The following is a 24,048-nucleotide window of genomic DNA, read 5'->3' on the forward strand; positions in this document are numbered from 1 at the left end:
TCCCAGGTACAGCGGGGAGCAGGGGGTGTGCCGACCGCACACTTCCCCTGACAGCTGGGGGGGGGGGCTCCACACTACTCCCTCCCTGTTCCACACTACTCCCTCCCACCCTCACTCCACACTACTACTCCCACCCTCCCCCCTGTTCCACATTACTCCCTCTATCCCCCCCTGTTCCACACTACTCCCTCCCACCCTCTGTCCATGCTCTGCACTATCACTCCCACCCTCCATGATCTGCACTATTACTCTCACCTTCCCTCTCTGCTAGCAATTTAAGTCCCCTTTGGCAACATGCCCCCCTTGGCAACAATATTAGTCCCCCTTGGCAACAAGCAACAAGTCCACCTTGGCAAGAATATTAGTCCCCCTTTGGCAACAAGCAATATATATCCCCCTAGGCAATGAGCAATTTTAGTCCCCCTTGGCAAAGAGCAACTTGAGCCCCCCCCCCCAGCAATGAGCAATTTTAGTCCCCCTTGGCAACGAACAATTTTAGTCCCCCTTGGCAACGAGCAACTTTAGCCCCCCTTGGCAACGAACAATTTTAGTCCCCCTTGGCAACGAGCAATTTTAGTCCCCCTTGAAAATGAGCAATTTTAGTCCCCCTTGGCAATGAGCATGAAGCTCCTTGGAATCGAGCATGAAGCCCCTAGCATCGAGCATGAAGTTCCTAGCAATGAGCATGTAGCATACCTCCCAATGTCCCGCTAAACACGGGAATGCCCCGTTTTTGGGGACGTTCCCACACCCCTCCCGCGGCCGTCGGTGTCCCGCTGCAGGGGGGCAGTTGGGAGTTCCCCCCAATCTGACCAAATAGACGCTGTGCGCATGCGCACAGCATCTATTCGCGTCCGAAAACGGGGGCGCAGCTTAATTAGCATAAGCAGTGCCCTCATTTGCATATATCACACCCCTTTCCGGGTGCGAAGCCGTGCAAGTGTCCCTATTCTGCTATGAAGAAAGTTCAGAGGTATGATGTAGGTAAGTGGCACTTATGTGTCAGATGTGTAATAGGCATTACAGTTTGTTATATAGTATGTAATGTGCATCATGTGTGACCTTGTGTGTAATTGGCATTACAGCATGTGGCTTTATGTGCAATGGGCATTACGGTGTGGTGTAATGTTAGGCCACGGCCCCTTTTCGCCACTCAAGAGCCCTGCCTACTACAAATCGGGGGGGGGGGGGTGGACATGCCCTTGCTCCGGGCACCGTGGCACCTAGCTACACCGCTGACTCTATGTGAGTTTACCCCCCTCCTCCAGAGACAACTATGGGGGTTATTCTAGTCCATTCTTTCTGACAAAATCCTTCTTAGATGGACAAAACCATGTGCACTGCGGGTGGGGCCGATGTAACTTGTGCAGAGAGAATTAGATTTGGGTGGGGTTTTTCTTCAAAGTGAGATCTATATTGAAGTGTAAAATCATGCAGTCAGTATTTACCCTGCACAGAAACAAAATAACTCACCCAAATCTAATTATCTCTGCACATGTTACATCTGCCCCCCTGCAGTGCACATGGTTTTGTCCATCTAAGAAGGATTTTGTCAGAAAGAATGAACTAGAATAAACCCCTATATCTCCCTGCTGCTCTTATGCCATCCAGAACCCTCAAAGCATCTTATTAGTTCATGGGACTCCCAGAAGTCCTCTTTCCTGCATTGTGAAGGAAGAGAGATGTTGGGTGTTGCAGGGAGACCCCAGAGAGATGGGTATCTTTTTTCACATTGCACACTTTTTTTCAAAGCTGAAAACCCCTAATCAATTTTTAAATTGGATTCCACTGCTAACCAAAACAGAAGGTACACAATGTTTTTACCTCACTAAGGGGTTTATTCTAGTTCATTCTTTCTGACAAAATCCTTCGTAGAAGGACAAAACCATGTGCACTGCAGGGGGCAGATGTAACATGTGCAGAGAGAATTAGATTTGGGTGAGTTTTTTTTGTTTCTGTGCAGGGAAAATACTGACTGCATGATTTTACACTGCAATATAGATCTCACTTTGAAGAAAAACCCCACCCAAATCTAATTCTCTCTGCACAAGTTACATCTGCCCCACCCGCAGTGCACATGGTTTTGTCCATCTAAGAAGGATTTTGTCAGAAAGAATGAACTAGAATAACCCCCTAACTTTCCTTCCAATTGAATTGCCCCCATTAGTAAAAAAAAAAAATATTCATAGTTGTGAGGTGGTAGTGACAAATTATTCAATGGGTAAACAACAACAGATAAATCAGTTCTTGACTGGCAGAGTCTCAAAGGGGACTACCTTGTCTGGGCAAACGTTTCTGTGATCACATCTTCATAACTCTACCTTCCACTATTCAAAGGTACATTATTTATTTATTTATTAAGTTTGTTATATAGCGCATAAATATACTGCAGCGCTTTACAGAGAATATTTGAACATTCACATCGGTCCCTGTCCTGGTGGAGTTTACAATCTATAATCACTACCACAAGTACACGCACAAACATACATTCTAGGGTTAATTTTGTTGGAAGCCAATTAACCTACCTGAATTTTTTGGATTAGTGTAATTCAATGCAAATTGCATGATCAAACTTATGGGCTACTCACTTCACTTGGAAAGATAGCATGTGGGAGACCAAAACACTCATATCATTTTTTGTCACCACAAACAACACATTACATACTTACAAGATTTTTACAGATATTTAAGTATAACAAATCATAATGTTATGTATGCTTTTCTATAATGAGCAATGTGCACAATAATCTAGGGCAGCTTTTATGCTATGTACAGTACTGTATATGTGTTGTTGTTAATGAATGTTTTTACTTTTTGTTTCCAATGTGTAGGGTATTACAGCATTTTAATGCATCTCCTGAAGACTACTCCGTAATCTTTACATCAGGAAGCACTGCAGCACTAAAACTAGTGGCAGAGAATTTCCCTTGGACACCTAGCTGTCCGGACGCTACAGGTAGCTACTTCTGTTACCTGACTGATAATCACACCTCGGTGGTTGGAATGAGAGGGATGACTAAAATGTTAAATGTACCATCTCTTGCTGTCACTCCAGAAGATCTATTATTGTCAAAGAGCCAAAAAGCATTTGAACCTCAGAATCAAAGCATCTCTCATCTATTCTGTTATCCTGCCCTAAGCAATTTTTCAGGCACCAAATATCCTCTCTCATGGATTGGACTGATCAAATCAGGGAAAATGTTCCCCACAAAAGTTTCAGGCAATTGGTTTGTCTTACTGGATGCTGCTTCATTTGTCAGTACATCACCATTAGATCTGGAAGCTTGTCAACCTGATTTAGTTACCATTTCATTCTATAAGATCTTTGGCTTTCCAACCGGCTTGGGTGCCCTGATTGTTTCTAACCGAGTTGCCCATCTTCTCAGAAAAAATTATTTTGGAGGTGGAACAACAGCAGCTTACCTCACAAAAGAAGATTTCTGTGTTCCTAAAGAACCTATAAGTGACAGGTAAGGACAGACAAATATAATTTCAAGTTAAGTTATGACTTTAGAGTTAAAGTGAATTACATCCCTGTACAGTCATGCTTTATATTGATCTAAATATTATTCTCTCGTCAAATGCTAAAGTTTTTATTTTTCATTTTGTTGGCCTCAACATTGAGAAAGGTGGCACATATTTTTCACCTGCTCTGTACAGTTGTTATTAGTTATCTTCTGTGTAGTGTTCATCATTTATACTTAGTGGTTAGTCATCACTTGCACACTGGGGGCCAAATGTAATAGGGTGAGAGTTTCAGAAAGTGAGAGATTTTGGGAGAGTTTTCCCATGTTTTTTTAAAGCAGTAATCAACTACATGGCAAAAGCAACCTGGTTTTGCATTGTAATTGATTGCTGCTTTAAAAAAAGGGGAAAACTCTCCCAAAATCTCTCACTTTCTGAAACTCTCACCCTATTACATATGGCCCAGAGTGTGTGTACTACTTATAGTGTAGCACATGAGTCTTCAACCTGTGGCCCTCCAGATGTTGTAAAACTACATGTCCCAGCATGCCCTGACCGTTTTGTCATGCTGTTATAAGAAAATTGGGTACTTGTTTCCTAGCAGGGCGCCATGATTTCCTACGTACGCTCAGTAGTTAATTTAGTTAATTTATTCACTGCACCCTGAGTGAAATCGCGTCGCATGGCCCTTTTTTGTGGTGTGAGATGTGAGATGAGATCTCAGTAGTTCATATAGTAAAACACCTAAAACAGCACCACTCTCCACGTCACGCCGAAGCGTGGCGAGCCCCAGGAATGGGCGGCGGCATGCATCCTTCGACCTTTTCATAGCTCTACTATCCACGTCGGCGTGGAGTTGATTTTATATAGTGTGGCAAGCGGACGCGGAATACATGTAAAGTAATCCGCGTACCCTCGCGGAGCTCGCTACACTCACCACGCTTCAGGCTCGGTGGCTCGCTGCGCTCGCCACACTATATACAATCAACTCCACGCCGACGTGGATAGTGGGGGTATGAAAAGGTCAGAGGATGCATTCCTCCTCGCTTCAGGGTGACGTGGAGAGTGGTGCTGTTTTAGGTGTTTTACCATATGAACTTATGAGATCTCATCTCATCTGATTTCATCTCATCTGCGATGCGATTTCACTCAGGGTGCAGTCAATAAATTAAGTAAATTAAATACTGAGATCGCACACATCGCAAGGCACAAAAAGCCATGCGATGTGCGATGCGATGTGCGATGCGATTTCACTACGCAGAATAGCCCACTAAGCAAATAGCTTAGTGGGCGCCCTGCTAGGAAACAAGTACCAAAAATTGTGGCAATGCATGTTGGAACATGTAGTTTCACAACATCTGGAGGGCCACAGATTGAAGACCCATAGTGTAGCAAGCACATTTGAGGGTACCCAACCTCAATAGATACACTATAATAAAGAAAGTGTAGGGATCATTTATTGTAGTTATGTGACCAATGCATTAATGTGTGATTTGTGAATGGTGGATAACCATTAAATCTGTATTAATTTTGATCAGTTTGCTGAGGTATCTAGTCACAATGCTGGTCAATATACAATCTAAACACAATGTACAATGCAATCAGTAACACTAGTCTAGAGTTGGGATGCGGTCATTCGTCAGACTGCATTTAGGTCTACAGTCATTAGGTCGACCCCACTAGGTCGACTGACAGGAAGGTTGACCTGACTTAAGGTCGACATGGGCCAATGTCGACATGACTTAAGGTCGAATTTGCATAAAGGTCGACATGAGGAAGGTCGACTGGTCATAAGGTCGACATGGGTTTTTCACTGTTTTTTGAGCCGACATGTGCCGACAGGCGGTATTTCATGCCCTACCATCCACTAGGGCGTGGTGGGAGAATAAAATAGTGTGCCGAGCGCAGCGAGGCACCGTGCCCGAAGCATTGCGAGCGAAGCGAGCGATGCGAGGGTCCGATTCTCATTGCCAACTGTGTCCATGTCGACCTTATGACCAGTCGACCTTCCTCATGTCGACCTTTATGCAAATTCGACCTTAAGTCATGTCGACCTTGGCCCATGTCGACCTTAAGTCAGGTCGACCTTCCTGCCAGTCGACCTAGTGGGGTCGACCTAATGACTGTAGACCTAAATGCAGTCTGACGAATGATCCCATTCCCTAGAGTTAAAATGCTTCTGAAGCATATGTTTTGTTTTTTTCATTACTAATTCTAGGTCATTGATAATAATGATGGTGTTGATTAGATTTACTTTTCAAGTCACTAAGATTCAAACTTGCCTACCCTCCCGGATTCAGTGGGAGGCTACCGGGTTTTACCAGGCCCTCCCGCTGCCCTGCAAACCTTGGTATTCCTCCCGGTTTTTGAAGGTGATCAGTAACGGCGCAAAGATACCGATTGCGCATGCACGCGTTCCGGAAGTGCCGAGGGGCGGGGCCTGCTCGGTACATGTGACCACATGTGAAGTCACTAGAAGTTGGCCGGCCCCAGCGCGATCCTATTCTGCATTAATCAGGGCCTGTCTGCTGCCGGGGTGCACTGCTATCAGCTGCTGCTGCACTAACAATGGCTGCCAGCATCCCCACTCCCTGCTGTGTATAGATTATCAGAGGCTACCTGCTCTTCAGTGCCTGTGGGAAGCAGTTGTGGGCTGAGCAGGGTGACATCTGCCCCCACAGGCCAGTTAACTTAAAGCAGCTGTTGGCTCAAGAAAAGAGCCCAGACAGACCTCACAGGAGAGGGAATGTGCCTACAATGTGCCTACAAGAGAAATGCTAAACCTGGCTCCATTCTCCCATTCCCAGTCATCCCAAAAAGTAGGTTAATATTGTGTGCCTCATGATTTTAAGATATTTAAGTGGTGTATGTGGGGGAGGGGGGGGGTTAGTGTTAGGAATGTATATAAGGGAAATGATAGGCATATATGTATGTAAGACAGGTTTGCCTACTTGGAGCCAGGAAAGTGGCATCTCTCTCTCTCTCTCTCTCTCTCTCTCTCTCTCTCTCTCTCCTGTCTCTCCCCTCCTCTGTCACTGTTTCACCATCCTCTCTCTCTCCCAATCATCTGTCTGGTTCTCTTCCCAGCCCTGTCTCACTGTCCCCCTCCTCTCTCCTGGTGGTATTAAACACATGCTTCCCCTCCAATGACCCCATGTTGCCACTGAGACACTGCTGCACCTGCCAAAGGTGGACATTATGGGGCACTTCTGGTGGACTGCCTAGAACCACGGGGTGGGTTTTCAGCATGTAGTGGCACAGAAAGTAGGAATCCCGTGATTCCAGCACCATGAGCTAGAGCACCGTCTACCTCTGAATCAGGCCTAAAGTGTTCCAAAGTTTTAACCTGCCACTGCAGGACACACCCCTTAGTAACTATAGGTACGCCCATAGGTGGTATTAGACACACCCTTAGGGTGGAGCATGTCACGCCCTCTCAGCACTGCAGTACTTTCTACTACCAGCTAAAATCTCTGTGAAAATGTTTTTCAAAAGTAGGCAAGTATGCTAAGATTGTTTCTGCATAATTAAAATAGTAACCCATCAATTCCATTGGGGTATGCAGCCCATATAATTGAAACTAATGACAAAAAAACAGTTATACATAAACTGTGATCAACATCAGTGGCAAATCTGTGACGATTTGAAGGTTGTTGCTCTTGTGGTGGATTTGCAGGGTGGTTATATAAAGTACTGGTGGTTTCTGCACGAAGGGGACAGTCGTGCAAGTAAGTCCCACTAGGTTAGCAAAGCCTAGCCACTCCTTACATCATTGGAGCTAATGTTCATTCTAGCACCCACCATCTTTGAAAACCCATGCAGTTCCTCTTCCCTGCCTGGGGTGTCGCTTCCTGCTGTGGTGTTTCTAGCACAGTTCTGGTTTGCTTATCAGTGCAAATCACAGACCACACTTTGCTAGAAGCCCTACAGCAGACAGCGACACCCCTAGCAGGGAAGAGGAACTGCATGGGTTTTCAAAGATGGCAGGTGCTAGAATGAACACTAGGAGCATGTAACACTTGTTCAATCAAGCAAGATTGTGCTACCACCCTAACACATAAAACTAGGTCAGATGAATAGTATGTCAAAGCAATGGACAATGGACACTTTGTCCCCAGATCTGTGAACTTTTAAAGACAAAAAATATTAAACCCAACATCTCTTAATAAGCAACAGCACTTTGACAGAGTTTACCCTGGTCTCATAAGCACTGAAAAAAAAAACACAAAAATGTATATATTCAAGATGATAGATAAAAAGTATCCAGCATTTTATAACTTAATTGCTTGTAGGAAATCTAATCCTTTAAATCTGGTGCCTTCTCATTAGTAGATAAGACCAGAGTGAGTACTTAAATTACTAACTTCCTATAAAGATATCACAGCTGTATCTGACCCTGGCTGAGCAGCTGGATGCGGGGCTGAACGAGGCTGAGCAGGCAACAGGGAGCTCAGCCCCACCTCCAGTGAGGCGCTGAGGGGCTGTATTCGGGTAGCCGGGAGCTTAACAACCAAGTACGGCGCAGACCGGGGGTGGTGGGGAGGGGGATGTGTGGTTGTGCTAAGTGGCTGAGCTGGGGGCTGCCAATCACATCTGCCTCAGTGACATGGGTATACTGTCATATGGGCAGACAGCATACCCTTGTCACTGAGGTACTTCTATACTGTAGGTGCCGCTTTACATCTTTTTTTTTTTTTTTCAAATGGGTTTTTAAAGTGTACTTGACCCTGCCCCTGCTTCTGGTCTTTTAACATGATCAGCGGGAGGCACCCCTCTTGGTGCTTTCTAAATAAATAAATAAATGTATGTACTGTAGTAAAAATGAGATGTATAATATAAAGCATATACTTATGACACAGAATATGTCATAAGTATTTCCTCTACCTCCCCATTGCAGCCATACTTCTGGGCTTGTCCCTGGGGGTAGGTATCTCGAAAGGAAAAGAAGACACTAGCCCTATATAAGGACCGCCCCTCCTGGCCTCCATGTCTTTTTTCTGTCCGCGGTAGATTTTATTTATTTATTAACAGTTTCTTATATAGCGCACACAAATTACGCAGCGCTTTACAGAGCATAGTTATAATCAAAAACACATAACAAATTACAGTACAAGACAGTTTAGGACAAGTACATGGTTAATATGGATAGTTGCATCAGGGGACAGGACACTGAAGCAATCATCAGGGTGGCAGTGGTTTATATATTCTAAGAAAGGCACATGAGGAGAGAGGGCCCTGCTCGTGAGAGCTTATATTCTATATGGGTGGCTTACCGTGTGAAAAGGGTCTGCAGGACTTCATGTTCCCTCTTTTGTCGAGAACAGTATTGAAGGGGGGAGGAGGTGGTGCCGTCAGTGTATTTGCATAATGCCAAAGCTGTTCCCCTTATACGGGCAGCGTGAGGCTTGTGTGAAAATTGTGAAGGGTCTCAACAGATGGGTCCCTCACAAATGGTGGACTCAGAATGTTGAAAACAGCATTGGCTGATACCTTTGTGACTAAGGACAACTTAGTTAGAATGACGGCAAAATGAAGCAGGGCAGTTCTTACTGACGACTCCTGTGATTCAGCAGAAGGTTAGTCGATGCTGAAGGTGGTATTGAGGAAGATTAAATATTTAGAATAGAAATCTGATTTAGATTTCAATCTGGACTGCTGTAAAACTAAGTGTGTATAATTCACGTCGCTTAATATTAAAGATCCTCAAGAAAAAGTGAAGCCGCAGGATTTGCTGTTTAAAGACAAGAAAAAAAGGCCAAGGAGTTCCCATTGTCTCAAACCCTATGATGGAGAAGGAATGGCAACATCCGGATAAAAAGTGGAGGTGCCTCTGAGGGTTAATAGGATGTAATACTTTGAGCATGATTAAGTTAGAAAATGGGAAGAAGCTCCTAATATTGATGCAGCAGTGCGCAGGAGTTCAGAGAAAACAACCCTTCCTTTGGAAGATGTCACCATTTTTTAAAGATACTATGGAGAGGAAAATTGAAGGCCTAAAAAAGCAGCACTTGACTTCTGGAGCAGCTATGAAGTCAGCATCTGCTATGGCGGTGACATCAAGGGTGCTTTCGTCATGGTGTCAAGACCTGGAGTCAGACATGCTGGATGGAATTAAAAGATCGGAGCTGATTAAGGTAGTATAAAATCTGCAAGTAGTGGTAGAATTCTTGTGTGACGCCTCCATGGACTCACTGAGCTGCTGGGGCCAATGCAGCAGCTACGGTGGCAAAAAGGGCCTTGTGGCTGATGCAGTGGGCTGCAGATACGCAGTCAAAAAACAAACTGCTGTCCATTCCAGGGCGAATACCTATTTTGCCGTCAACTAGATGAAATCAAAACAAAACAAATATTTCAAGGGGGAAGTTGGTATGTTACTGCAAGAGAAAGTAGCAAGTAGAAGTGCCCCTAATAGGGCATTTACTGTAGGTACCAGGCTCTGGAGTTTAAAGAAGCAAGAGCTTATAGACCAGGAAGAGGACAAGTGGGTGTTGGAGGTGGTATCATCAGGCTACAAAATAGAATTCTTCGAGTGTCCAGGGAATTGGTTTCTGGAGTCTCCCAACCCACAAGATCGGGCAGTGAGGCAAGCGCTATTTGCCAGCCTGGAAACTATGATAGATCAGGAGGTAGTCACGACAGTTCCCAAAGTGCAGGAGAACTTTGGCTGGCACTCCAGATTCTTTGTAGTAACAAAAGCGTCCGGAGACTTCAGGGCGATTCTAGACTTGAGGCGCCTGAATAATTTTATGCTGAGTCAGGGCATTCAGAATGGAGTTGATTCGCTCCATTCTGCCAGACTTGAGGCAAGGGGCTTTCTTAACCACGATGGACCTCAAGGTCACCTATCTCCATGTACCCATCTTTATAGGTCATCAAAAATACCTCCAATTTCATCTAAACAAGGTCACGTATCAATTTGCAGCTCTTCCGTTTGATCTCGCACCCTCTCCAAGAACTTTCTTGAAGATGTTAGTGTTCGTAATAGGCAACCTCAGAAGCGAAGACATCTCAATTTGGCCCTACTTAGATGATCTACTAATCATGGCACAGACAGAGCTAGCCAAAGTCTAGCCAAGCATGGCTGGCTAGTTGACTTTCAAAAAAGTCAATAAGTTCTGTCCACACAAATAAAGTATCTAGGGGTCCTGCTGGACACTCAAAATATGACGGTAAAGCTGACACCAGACAGGCAACAGAATTTGAGGTGGCAGGTTCTAAAACTTCTGGAGAAACCAGTAACATCATGAGAGCAGTGTATGTAAGTTCTAGGTCTCATTGCAGCTGTATTAGATATAGTGCTGTCGGCAAGATTTCATATGAGGGCTCTGCAGATGTGCTTTCTGTTGCAGTAGGACTGAAACAGCAAAGTATTACAACAGAGAATTCGACTGTCAAAAGGAGCCAAGCAGGACCTGAAATGGTGGTACGATGAGGAAAGGCTACAACGAGGAAAGTCATTTTTGATGTGGGCAGTCAGGTAGTCATTTCCACAGATGCCAGCCAGACAGGCTGGGGAGCGGTGTGCGGTCGACATGCGATACAAGGATAGTGGAACGACAAGCTTTGTTGGGCTCACTCCAATTTGAGAGAGATGAAAGCAGTCTTGATGACGTGCTACCACTTCCAATCTTTGCTGATGGGCAAAGAACGCCTAATAAAATCAGACAATCAGACCATAGTTTCGTACATAAAAAAGCAAGGTGGTACAAGGAGTGCCGCAATGATGTCAGAAGTGACAAGTGTGCTTTGTTGGCCAGAGAAAATTTTTATGAAACTTTCAGCAATCTTCATTGCTGGGACAGAAAATCGCTTGGTGGTAAGTCTAAGCAGTCAGAGGATCCTACCAAGAGAATGGGATCTGAGCCCCACAGTGTTTTCAGCCCTTGTTGACATGTGGGGATTGCCTCAGGTAGATTTTATGGTGACAGCACAAAAATGTGAAAGTCTCTGTGTTCTTCTCAAGGTACTGGGAACCAGAAGCAGCACAGACGGATGCACTGACAGCATACATATTCCCGCTGTTTCCTATCATTTCGAGGCTTCTGAACAAAATTCAGAAGTGAGGGTAATAGGTATCCTTCTGTACTGGCCGAGAAGGGCATGCTTCTCCAAAGTGGTCCAGAGGGCCACGGACAAACCTTGGAGGTTGCCAGAACATTGCGACCTCATTTCACAAAACCAGTACCATTAACCTCAGCCAGTCAATTGGAAATTGACGGCGTGGCTTCTGAGTCCTGTACTCTGAAAGAGAAAGGGTTCTCAGACAAAGTGGTTAAAACTTTGCTTATAGCAAGGAAGGCGTCAACATCTGGTACATAGTATAGAATTTGGAGGAGGTATGTGTCTTTTTACAAGGTTAATAAGAAGGATCCAGTAGGGATTCCAACTATACTAGATTTTCTACAGGTGGGCCTTGAGAAAAACTTTTCAGCAAGCTCGCTCAGGGTCCAAATCTCAGCCTTAGGGGCTATTCTGACTAGGAAGCTAGGAACGTGGCAAATGACCTACAGATGTAGCGGGATTCATCTTTGCAGGTGATGGCGATGGCGTCTCCATCGCCATCCCCTGCCCCGCCGCCATCTGTATGCTGGAAGGGGACGCGCGCGCACGAGGTGCGCGCACGTCCCCTTCCGACGGTGCTGCCCTCGGCCGCCCGGTGCCCACACCGGGCGACCGCACCCCCCCACAGTGGCCAGAGGTCCCCCCCAGCCCCCTCGAGCGGGAGGCGGACAGTATTGCATCCGCCTCGCCGCCCCGCCGCCCGGATACTGAGATGCGCGTGCGTGGGGGACGCACGCGCGTCTCAGTCAGATGGAGCGCCGTGTTGCTGGCGGTTCGCCAGCAAAGATAAAACCGGCCCCATCTGTATATGTGCGGCGCTTTGTTAAAGGAACCAGTATTTCAAAATCCTTTGGCTCACTGGGACTTAACCTAGTAAATAATTTGTTGACAGAAGCTCCCTTTGAGCCTTTGGAAGAGGTATCCTTGAAGTGGCTTACGTGGAAAGTGGTATTTCTGGTGGGCATAACCTCGGTGAGAAGGGTGTCAGAGCTGCAGGCCCTATGGGCAGAACAGCTGTTTCTGAATTTTTTCAAAGACAAAGTAATCCTAAAGACCAATCCACAATTCCTGCCGAAAGTTGTTTCACAGTTTCATATTATTCAGGAGATAGTCCTTCAGTCGTTTTGTGCCAAACTGGTATACCCTAAGGAAGTCAGACTCCACAGACTGGATGTGATGAGGTCTCTCAAGATATATTTACAGAGACTTGAGCCGCTAAGGAAAACAAAGAGATTAATGTTGTTTAGCTGACACAGATCCCAGACCTAAATGTGTAGAAATATCTATATAAGCTGTCTGCTCTTAATTAGACAATATATAAACATCCCATATGTGATGACAAGTATTATAAATGAACTCTAACACAAATAATCCAACATTAATCCTCCATCTATAACTCTTCCCTAATTGTTGCTCTCAACTCTGTGACCCCTCTCCTCTGTCCCCCTCTGCTGCTCTAAACCCCAACCCTGGCACACCAAGCTAACACAATTCTTATGAAAAGGTTTCTGGACGAAATTTTACTCTCTGGTGTGCTTCCTCCATTTCAAGTTTGTTCTCTCCTACAGCTCTGCTCTCTCCCTCACCAAGCAATCCTTTTCCCAATCACTCATCTCTTCTCAGTCCTCCAGTCCCTGTCTTCTCTTTGAAGCCTTCAACACTCTCCTCCCCCCCCCTCCTCCTCCCCTCATCGTTTATCCTCTATCCTGGTCACTGCTTCCCATTCTTGAATTTAAGATTTTGCCCGTGCTGCACCCCTTCAGTGGAAAGCACACTCCTGCTCCATTAGACTCTCCCAGATCTTGCAAAGATATAAACGGCCACTGAAAACCCACCTATTCAGCAAGGTGTACCCTTATGCTGCATAACCTAGTGCAATAGAATATAAATCATTACCAAGAAATCATGTACATAAGTTAATTTACAGAGTGTACAATGTTTCATCAAAATAAAATAGTAGGTACTTGTGTACTATCATGGCTCCCATCTCATCCCATCTCATTGCATACCATAAGGCTTAAGGAGCCCACACACGCACCGTTGCCGATACTTTTTGTACTAGCTTTTTCTAGCATAGCATTGCATCGCATGCACATCGTATGCACAAGGCATACGATGCGATGCTATGTGTGCTAGTTAAGCCCACAACGCACGCCGGGATCGGTGCGTGTGTGGGCTCCATTAAGATGGTATGCAATGAGATGAGATGTGCTGCGATGGGACCCGATCTTATACAATTTAAAATTGTATACCATTGTATATGGCATACGATGAGATGAGATGAGATTTTAAATTGTATAAGCACCCAAATGTGTGCTTTCAAGGTCAATTGGCCCCCCTATAAGATTTTTAATTGTATAAGCACCCTAATGGGTGCTTACAATGTTAAATGCACCCCCACGCCACCCCCACTATCAACGCCAACCTGAAGCGTGGCGAGCGTAGCGAGCCCGCGAGGGGCGGCGGTACGCGTCCTCCGACCTTTTCATACCCCCACTATCCATGTTGGCGTGGAGTTGATTTTATATAGTGTGGCGAGCGCAGCGAGCCATCGAGCCCGAAGCGTGGCGAGCGCACGCGTAATACATGTAAAGTATTACCCGTATTACGCTACGCTCGCCACGCTTCGGGTTGGCGTTGATAGTGGGGGTGGCGTGGGGGTGCATTTAACATTGTAAGCACCCATTAGGGTGCTTATACAATTAAAAATCTTATAGGGGGGCCAATTGACCTTGAAAGCACCCATTAGTGTGCTTATACAATTTAAAATCTCATCTCATCTCATCGTATGCCATTGTATGCCATATACAATGGTATACAATTTTAAATTGTATAAGATCCCATAAGATGGAAATCGTGGGATCCGTGATAATACACAAGTACCAAATAGTATAATGCAAGCCTCAATGCCTCAGTGTCATTCATTCAAAAGGAAGGAAGATTCAGTAACAATATAATGCTGTCCTGGGTCCAGGTCCATTGCCAATACAGCAAACAATTCGGTACTTGTGTATTTTGGCGGCACCCATCGCATACCATAAGGCATGCGATGGTATGCGATGCGACGCGATATCGCGCGATATTGTACAATGGCATACAATTTTAAAATTGTATGCCATTGTATATGGCATACAATGCCATACAATGCGATGCGATTAAACATTGTATAAGCACCCTAATGGGTGCTTACAATGTTAAATGCACCCCCACGCCACCCCCCCACTATAAACGTGAACGCGTCCTCCGACCTTTTCATACCCCCACTATCCACGTCGGCGTGGAGTTGAGAATAGAAAGTGTGGCGAGCGTAGCGAGCCACCGAGCCCGAAGCGTGGCGAGGGGACGCGGACACCTGTGAAGCCCGCGAGGGGACGCGGATACCTGTGAAGGTATCCGCGTCCCCTCGCCACGCTTCGGGCTCGGTGGCTCGCTGCGCTCTCCACACTTTCTATTCTCAACTCCACGCCGACGTGGATAGTGGGGGTATGAAAAGGTCGGAGGACGCATACCGCCGCCCCTCGCGGGCTCGCTGCGCTCGCCACGCTTCGGGTTCACGTTTATAGTGGGGGGGGGGGGGGGGTGGCGTGGGGGTGCATTTAACATTGTAAGCACCCATTAGGGTGCTTAAAAGCACCCTTTAGGGTGCTTATACAATCTTTCATCGCATAGGGGGCAAAAATCGCGTCACATCGCATGTCATCGGGTGCATGGCATGCGATGCGATGTACACATCGCGCGATGGAGATCGGGGGCGCCGCCAAAATACACAAGTACCAACAATTCCATCACATATAAGCCCTATATGTAGGTTAGGATATGTGTCTAAGGCCAGGCAAATCAAGTGAGGATTGGGTGATCTTGCATAAAAATTAGCGTTTGATACCATAGCTTATTTCTAAAGCACTTCCACACCTGTTCTTTTAGTGTTGGAGATAGGGTTTCAACAAAAGTCTTGCAGGTATTGAAACATTTTTCAGTGTATATATCATTTTGTGGAGATGCCTCAAGCTATTCCTTCCTAAAAATGCAAAACTATTTTTTTATTTTATTTTTTTAAAAAGGAGAACAGGGGAGCTGTAAGATGGAACCAAAAGTTGAAAGATACATTTTGTTTTGCGGCTGCAGTCACAATAATCAAAAGTTTGCGGACTCCCTGGGTGACATTCGCATTTTTCGCATATTTCGCATTTTTCCGTGAAATCGCTTATTTAATGTGATTCGAAAAGGACCCTAAATCGCATATTTTTTTCGATAAGTCATGCGTACTAAAAGTGCGGTAAAAATTCGCACTTTTATCGCATCCAGATGTTTTCCAATAGAAAAGTATACAATTCGCTTATTTAATGGAATGGCATTTTGCAAATCGCACTTTTAAGGCCATTTTTTCAGACCAGGTTCTGATATGCGAGTTGGCCAGAACCCTGCACAGATCATTGAGATCTGTGCAGGGTTCTGCGTTAAAAAATGTGTTTTGGAAAGGAATGGGATCAACCTCCACCAGCGCTAGATAATATAAAGAAGAAACAACTTCCCTTGTTGTGTTTGTGATGCACCGGCAATACACTGATTCTCTTCCGCTCACATTCAGGTGTACATGTGGAGAGAATACAGAATCCACATAGTGTATACCAGTATTTTAATTATACAACATATGAGTACATTAGTAGAATAGTAATGACAAATAAAAACAAATGTCTGCACACAATAAAATCCAAGAAGCAAGTACAGATTGGCAAGATATATGCAGGGAATTACCAGCTATAGTATGAACCATACAAGTATAGTTCAATTAGCGCGTGTGTATAGTCACCAGGTGGCCCGGGTACCAACAGGATCCAAACTCTGCAATAGGTAAGACGTCCTCCACAATCCGTCCAGTCCCCCTCGCTTGGCCGCCGACGCGTTTCAGACCCTATCTGGGTCCTTTTTCAAGGCATAGTGTGTGTGCATTTTCCAAGTCCTTTTTATACCATCCGTATGGGTCCCACGATGTCTCACGCCGCCGTTGTACTGCCCGGTACTTCCGGGTATGACACGTCAGTCGCGTCATTTGCGTGGTGACGCGCACGTTCCATGCGTCATCACGCTGTTCCACGATGGTGCTATGGGCAGTCTGAGAGCTCCGTAGCGTGACCTCATATGGGTCACGTGATCGGAGATACATGCCACTGTCCATATCCATCAAACAATACCAGGCGGACCCCATACGGAGTCACCTGACCTGCAAACGGATGATCTCCGTGGGTTGATTTCCAGGGTACTTCCGCCCTTACTTCATCCCTATATACAACATCATGACCTTTAAGGGAAATCAAAATATAATATAAATAAGTGTATAAATATATTAAAAACACATATCATGTTACTAAAATTCATATAAAAAATAGAAAGGCCGAAAAGGTTAAGAAATTAAAAATTTAGAGAAACCACTTTAACTCGAAATCAGAGTTAATACCATGAGGTTTTAAAGTATTAAAATTATAAATCATCTGCATTTCTAATTTGGCTAATTGCACATCCATGTCTCTCCTGCGGCAGTGTCCCTCTACATATTTTATACCCAGAAATATTTTGATCTGTGTAGGGGAGCTGCCATGATGTATTTTGAAATGCTGTGATAATGAGTGGGTCTCTACCCCCTTTTTAATATTTCTAATGTGCTCACTTAGTCTTATTTTCAGGGGGCGAGAGGTTCTGCCTATATAAAATAAATTACATGTGCAGCCCACCAAATAAACCACGTTTTTCACATTACATGTGATAAACTCCTTAATGTGGTGTTCTATCCCATTAATAAGGATTCTCTCTACCTTCCTCTCTCCCTTAGTATTTATACAAGCACTGCAGGTCCCACACCTGTGGAACCCCTTTGTTCTTATTTCTCTTCTCCCTATATTGAAGGGATGCATGCTTCTGGTTAGATGGTTCCCCAGATTTGCAGCCCTCCTATAAATAAAGGAGGGTTTGGCCGGTAGGTCCATCCCTATAATTGGGTCTTTTTTCAGTAAATTCCAATTCTTTTTGATCGAGGATTCCAATTTTTTATGTTGACAACTGTAGTCAGTTATGAAGGCATATTTTTTTAATCACTTTGTGCCGGTTGTTTTTTATCTTGTAGAAGGGTATTACGGTCTATCAGATCCACTTTTTCTATATCCCTTTCTATATTGGCTGCATTATATCCACTTTCCTTGAACTTGGCCACCATCATGAGGGATTGTTCTTTATACATTGCATCCTCAGTGCAGTTTCTCTTGATCCTTTTTAACTGTCCCTGGGGTATGCAATCTAGCCAATTCCTATGATGGCAGCTGTTTATGTTAATATAGCTCTGAGAGTCAGTGGGTTTAGTGAATGTTTTTGTTTTTAGTCGGCCTTCTTCCACATAAATTGTCAAATCCAAAAAATTCACTGTCACTTCGCTAATGGAAAATGTGAACTCAATATTTAAATTATTGGAATTAAGATATGTACAAAATTGATTCAAAGCGGCATGTCCTCCCCTCCATAAAAACAGCACATCATCTATGTACCGGGTCCATGACACCAGGCTCGCCCCAAATGGATTATTATTCCATATATTATCACGCTCCCAAACGCCCATGAAAAGATTAGCGTAACTTGGGGCGAACCTGGTGCCCATAGCCGTACCGACCCGCTGTACATAGAAATCTCCCTTAAACATAAAATAATTATTGTTTAAGATAAAAGTAACAGTTTGTATTAAAAATTCCTGGAGTTTAATATCTAAAGTGCTGCTGCATAAAGTGCTTTTTATGGCTTCAATCCCATGTTGGTGATTGATGATAGTGTATAAGGACTTAACGTCCGCCGTGACAAGGATATGTCCTTCTTCCCACTCCAATTGAGGTATCTTTTGTAACAGATCTTTTGTGTCACGTAAATGGGAAGGATTGTTTAGGACCAGCGGTTGGAGATAGTAGTCGATAAACTCCAATATGTTCGAGGTTACCGACTCTATCCCGGCCACTATGGGGCGCCCTGGTGGTGCCAGGGGGTCCTTGTGCACCTTAGGTAAAACATAGATGACCGGGATTACTGGCTCCGCAATCCATAGAAATTTAAGTTCCTTTTCTGTAATGGTACCATTTTGATGGTACATATCCAATAGGATTTTCAGGTTATCCATAATTTTTTTTGTAGGATCGGACATAACTGACCTTCATAACTGACTACAGTTGTCAACATAAAAAATTGGAATCCTCGATCAAAAAGAATTGGAATTTACTGAAAAAAGACCCAATTATAGGGATGGACCTACCGGCCAAACCCTCCTTTATTTATAAGAGGGCTGCAAATCTGGGGAACCATCTAACCAGAAGCATGCATCCCTTCAATATAGGGAGAAGAGAAATAAGAACAAAGGGGTTCCACAGGTGTGGGACCTGCAGTGCTTGTATAAATACTAAGGGAGAGAGGAAGGTAGAGAGAATCCTTATTAATGGGATAGAACACCACATTAAGGAGTTTATCACATGTAATGTGAAAAACGTGGTTTATTTGGTGGGCTGCACATGTAATTTATTTTATATAGGCAGAACCTCTCGCCCCCTGAAAATAAGACTAAGTGAGCACATTAGAAATATTAAAAAGGGGGTAGAGACCCACTCATTATCACAGCATTTCAAAATACATCATGGCAGCTCCCCTACACAGATCAAAATATTTCTGGGTATAAAATATGTAGAGGGACACTGCCGCAGGAGAGACATGGATGTGCAATTAGCCAAATTAGAAATGCAGATGATTTATAATTTTAATACTTTAAAACCTCATGGTATTAACTCTGATTTCGAGTTAAAGTGGTTTCTCTAAATTTTTAATTTCTTAACCTTTTCGGCCTTTATATTTTTTATATGAATTTTAGTAACATGATATGTGTTTTTAATATATTTATACACTTATTTATATTATATTTTGATTTCCCTTAAAGGTCATGATGTTGTATATAGGGATGAAGTAAGGGCGGAAGTACCCTGGAAATCAACCCACGGAGATCATCCGTTTGCAGGTCAGGTGACTCCGTATGGGGTCCGCCTGGTATTGTTTGATGGACATGGACAGTGGCATGTATCTCCGATCACGTGACCCATATGAGGTCACGCTACGGAGCTCTCAGACTGCCCATAGCACCATCGTGGAACAGCGTGATGACGCATGGAACGTGCGCGTCACCACGCAAATGACGCGACTGACGCGTCATACCCGGAAGTACCGGGCAGTACAACGGCGGCGTGAGACATCGTGGGACCCATACGGATGGTATAAAAAGGACTTGGAAAATGCACACACACTATGCCTTGAAAAAGGACCCAGATAGGGTCTGAAACGCGTCGGCGGCCAAGCGAGGGGGACTGGACGGATTGTGGAGGACGTCTTACCTATTGCAGTGTTTGGATCCTGTTGGTACCCGGGCCACCTGGTGACTATACACACGCGCTAATTGAACTATACTTGTATGGTTCATACTATAGCTGGTAATTCCCTGCATATATCTTGCCAATCTGTACTTGCTTCTTGGATTTTATTGTGTGCAGACATTTGTTTTTATTTGTCATTACTATTCTACTAATGTACTCATATGTTGTGTAATTAAAATACTGGTATACACTATGTGGATTCTGTATTCTCTCCACATGTACACCTGAATGTGAGCGGAAGAGAATCAGTGTATTGCCGGTGCATCACAAACACAACAAGGGAAGTTGTTTCTTCTTTATATTATCTAGCGCTGGTGGAGGTTGATCCCATTCCTTTCCATACACTATTGTCTTTCTGGGTGCCAGAGAAACACCCTAGGGATAGAACCACCCCTGCAGCTGGTGCGCACTTGAGACATCTACTCTTCTTTCCAATATTGCCTAAAAAATGTGTTTTGTTTAGAAAAAAATTGCGTGGGGTCCCCCCCCTGAGCATAACCAGCCCCGGGCTCATTGAGCCGGACCTGGTTCCAAAAATACGAGGGACAAAAAGTGTAGGGGTCCCCCGTATTTCTGAAACCAGCCCCGGACTCTTGGACCGGTCCTGGTTCCAAAAATCTGGGGGACAAAAATCTGGGGGCCCTCTGTATTTTGAAACCAGCACCGGGCTCCAACAGCCCCCAGTGTCATGCCACAGCCAGGGGACACTTTTTACATAAGGTTCCCCGGGCCGTACAATGAGCACCATGGCTGGTCAGCCTTGGACGGGGTACCTGGAGGAGTGGGGACCCCCCCAATAAAGGGGTCCCCCCCCCAAGGCTTCACCCGTCCAGGGCTGAAGCCCGGGGCTGTCACCGGCGTCCCTGGCCATTGGACGCCGGCCTGATGGTGTCAAATCTTTCAATCCTAACATTGCTTTATACAGGAGAACTACAAGTCCCAGCAGACCTCCCCCGCAGGCTGGGACTTGGAGAACCACAAGTCCCAGCATGCGGGGCAATAATGGGCCCACTGGGACTTGTAGTCCACCTGTAAAAAGAATGTTAAAAGAAAACACACACAGGAAAGTAAAACTTTATTACACACACACACACAAACATCTCACTTTTACAACCACATACTCACCGATCCAGGATCCAGCGCTGGTCTCCCTTCTGCTGCAGAGCCGGCTACCCCCGCACTGACAGCGGGGACAACCGTCTGTCTCCGATGCAGCTAACACCTTCTGTCGCGTTGTCCCAGCGCGACACAGGCTGAGAGCGTGATTGGGCGATCATGGAGACGCATAGCTCAGCCCTGATTGGCACTTGACGCTGTGTTGACGAGTACATTCTGTACAAAATATTCAAGAATAATTTGGTATAAGAGGCAGCAGGAACCTATTTCTAAGCAGTGGCGCAACTATGAAAATTGCGCCCCCCCCCCCCCACCGAATTTCGGCGGCGCCCCCCCAGTAAATATAACAACACCCCCCCCCCCAGTAAATATAACAAACCCCCACCAACGCCGCCCATGCCCCCGTGCCTTGCCCTCCGATGCTCCGCTGTGCTGCGACCGGGACCCTGCGGGGCTTCTGCTGGTATGAAAACGAACCATCCCAAAATGTCCGCCCCCATACAGCAGACTGTTTTAGATAACTGTCTGCTGTATGGGGGTGGACATTTTATGATGGTCCATTTTCATTTCAGCACTGCAGAAGCCAGGGCATGAGGGGATCCGGGACCGTTGCACAGACAGGTAAATCTGCGGGTCCCGGCCACAGCACAGTGGCATTACAATAGCCCCGCAGACCCCCGGCGCCTGCATTTACACAGCTCCTCCACTCGGGGTCTGCAAGCTTAATGTTACGCCACTGTTTCTAAGCTATTGTGGATTGAATAAAATGCTTCATTTAAATTATTTAAGGACTTCTATTACTATTATAAGATCCTTTTCTTATTTGGTGAAAGTCCCTGTCTCAGTTTCATAAATAGACTTGCAAATGTCCTCCTACAGTACTTGTCAATGTGTTTTCTATTTATAATATATGACATGCAATGTACAAACGCATGAATTACAGAAATAAGGAATAACAAGTGTGTATTACAGGTTTTAAAAATGTAGTCCATAACATATTACATTCTATAATTTTTCTTGGGTATATTCCAGATACATAACACTAGAAAAGTATACTTTGTATAAGCTTCATTGTGATATCTATTATTATTATTAGTAGTAGTAGTTATAGTAGTATATTATATTAGTGTATTGCTATACATCACTATTTACTTTTGTTCTGTATGGAGCTGGGGAAATTATAGTGCTAATAAATAAAACAAAGAGTATTCATAATATTAATACAGGTCGGTTCTCCCTTATCCATGTATTCCAAAAATCAAAATATTCTGAGAACCGTGTTTTTTTTTTTTATTTGGGGGGGGAAGGGGGGGGCGAAGACCACCTTGTTCCTCTGATGTCTGCGGTGGTCTTCGGGATCCTCTTCAGTGGCATCTCCGGTCCCAGGGGTGTATTGTGCGAGTACGCAGGTTTCACTAGGGAGGCTTGCTGCACTTTGGTGTCATCCTCCCTAGTGGTGACACCAAATTGTTGACAGGAACCGTGTAGTGCAGTATAACATTAAGGGTGAAATGTAATAGGATGAGAGATTCAGAAAGTGAGAGATTTGGTAAGAAATCTCCAGTTTTTTTAAAGCGGCAATCATTTACACTGCAAAACCAGTGTGATTTTGCAGTGTAAATGATTGCCGCTTTAAAAAAACTGGAGATTTCTTACCAAATCTCTCACTTTCTGAATCTCTCATCCTATTACATTTCACCCCAAGTGTAGAATTCAGCAGCCTATCCCTGTGCAGGATCCAGTGCGCATGCGCAGATAGAAAACATTTCTCCCCCATGTGAATGTTCAGTAGAGCGATTAATTCAGAATGACCCCTAAATCTGGATCCCTATATTATTATTGCTGATGTATAGGCCACTATTTTGAGCATTTCTACAGAGTTCTTTATTAATTGACTGATAATCCTACAGTTACAGACAAGAAGAAATTGATTTAAAGGTAACAGACCAGGGGCTAAATTGAGGTGCTGAACTTTTGTGCAAGGCTGGCCAAAATAAAAATGGTTTTGCCTTGTAGTTACAATACACTAAAGTCACATATCCCCAGAACGGGTTGGGATCATTTGGTCTATTGCATTATGGTCGAAAGTCATTAGGTCGAATCCATTAGGTCGACATGCTAAAAGGTCGACATGACTCTAGGTCGAAATGGGAAAAGGTCGACATGATTCTAGGTCGAAAGGTCATTAGTTCGACAAGGTCATTAGTTCGACAAGGTCATTAGTTCGACATTGTCTATGTCGACATTCACAAGGTCGACATGGGGTTTTTCACTGTTTTTTTACCTGAATGTCAACACAGTCGACATGGACACAGTTTAAAGTGCACTGCATCCCCTCGCATCGCTCGCTGCGCTCGCAATGCGTCGGGCACACTATTTTATTCTCCCACCACGCCCTAGTGGATGGTAGGGCATGAAATACCGCCTGTCGGCACATGTTGGCTCAAAAAACAGTGAAAAACTCCATGTCGACCTTGTGAATGTCGACATAGACAATGTCGAACTAATGACCTTGTCGAACTAATGACCTTGTCGAACTAATGACCTGTCGAACTAATGACCTTTCGAACTAGAATCATGTCGACCTTTTCCCATGTCGACCTAGAGTCATGTCGACCTTTTAGCATGTCGACCTAATGGATTCGACCTAATGACTGTCGACCATAATGCAGTAGACCAAATGACCGCATTCCCCCAGAACTTGTGGCTGAATGACCACTTGAAACTGGTTTAGTAAGTTAATTAGCTCACCAGTTATATCCTTTTAAATTTCATCCACAGGAATATTCCTGGCTGCATCCAGTAATAATTAACATGTATTTAAATCTTTTGTAGACAGAAATATTTGTACACTAATCTGTATTTGATCATCTTATTCCTATAGCAATGAATGCTTTAATAAGGAAAATAAAAATAAATGTATGCATGTTGCTACGAAAAGATAAAGAATACAACTGCTTTTCTT

General features: G+C 44.5%; 1 protein-coding gene across 3 annotated transcripts in view; it reads left to right on the top strand.

Moving 5' to 3' along the window:
• Positions 1-24,048, top strand: part of MOCOS (molybdenum cofactor sulfurase) — a 571,628-nt gene that overhangs the window by 159,125 nt on the left and 388,455 nt on the right. For all 3 annotated transcript variants that reach the window (XM_083188287.1, XM_083188289.1, XM_083188288.1), the window contains exon 4: positions 2,832-3,470. In XM_083188287.1, coding sequence (XP_083044413.1) covers positions 2,832-3,470 — 639 coding nt within the window. The remainder of the gene's footprint in view (positions 1-2,831; positions 3,471-24,048) is intronic.

The sequence above is a fragment of the Crinia signifera genome, chromosome 5, assembly GCF_055691185.1.
Source record: "Crinia signifera chromosome 5, ASM5569118v1, whole genome shotgun sequence".
Lineage (NCBI taxonomy): Eukaryota > Metazoa > Chordata > Amphibia > Anura > Myobatrachidae > Crinia > Crinia signifera.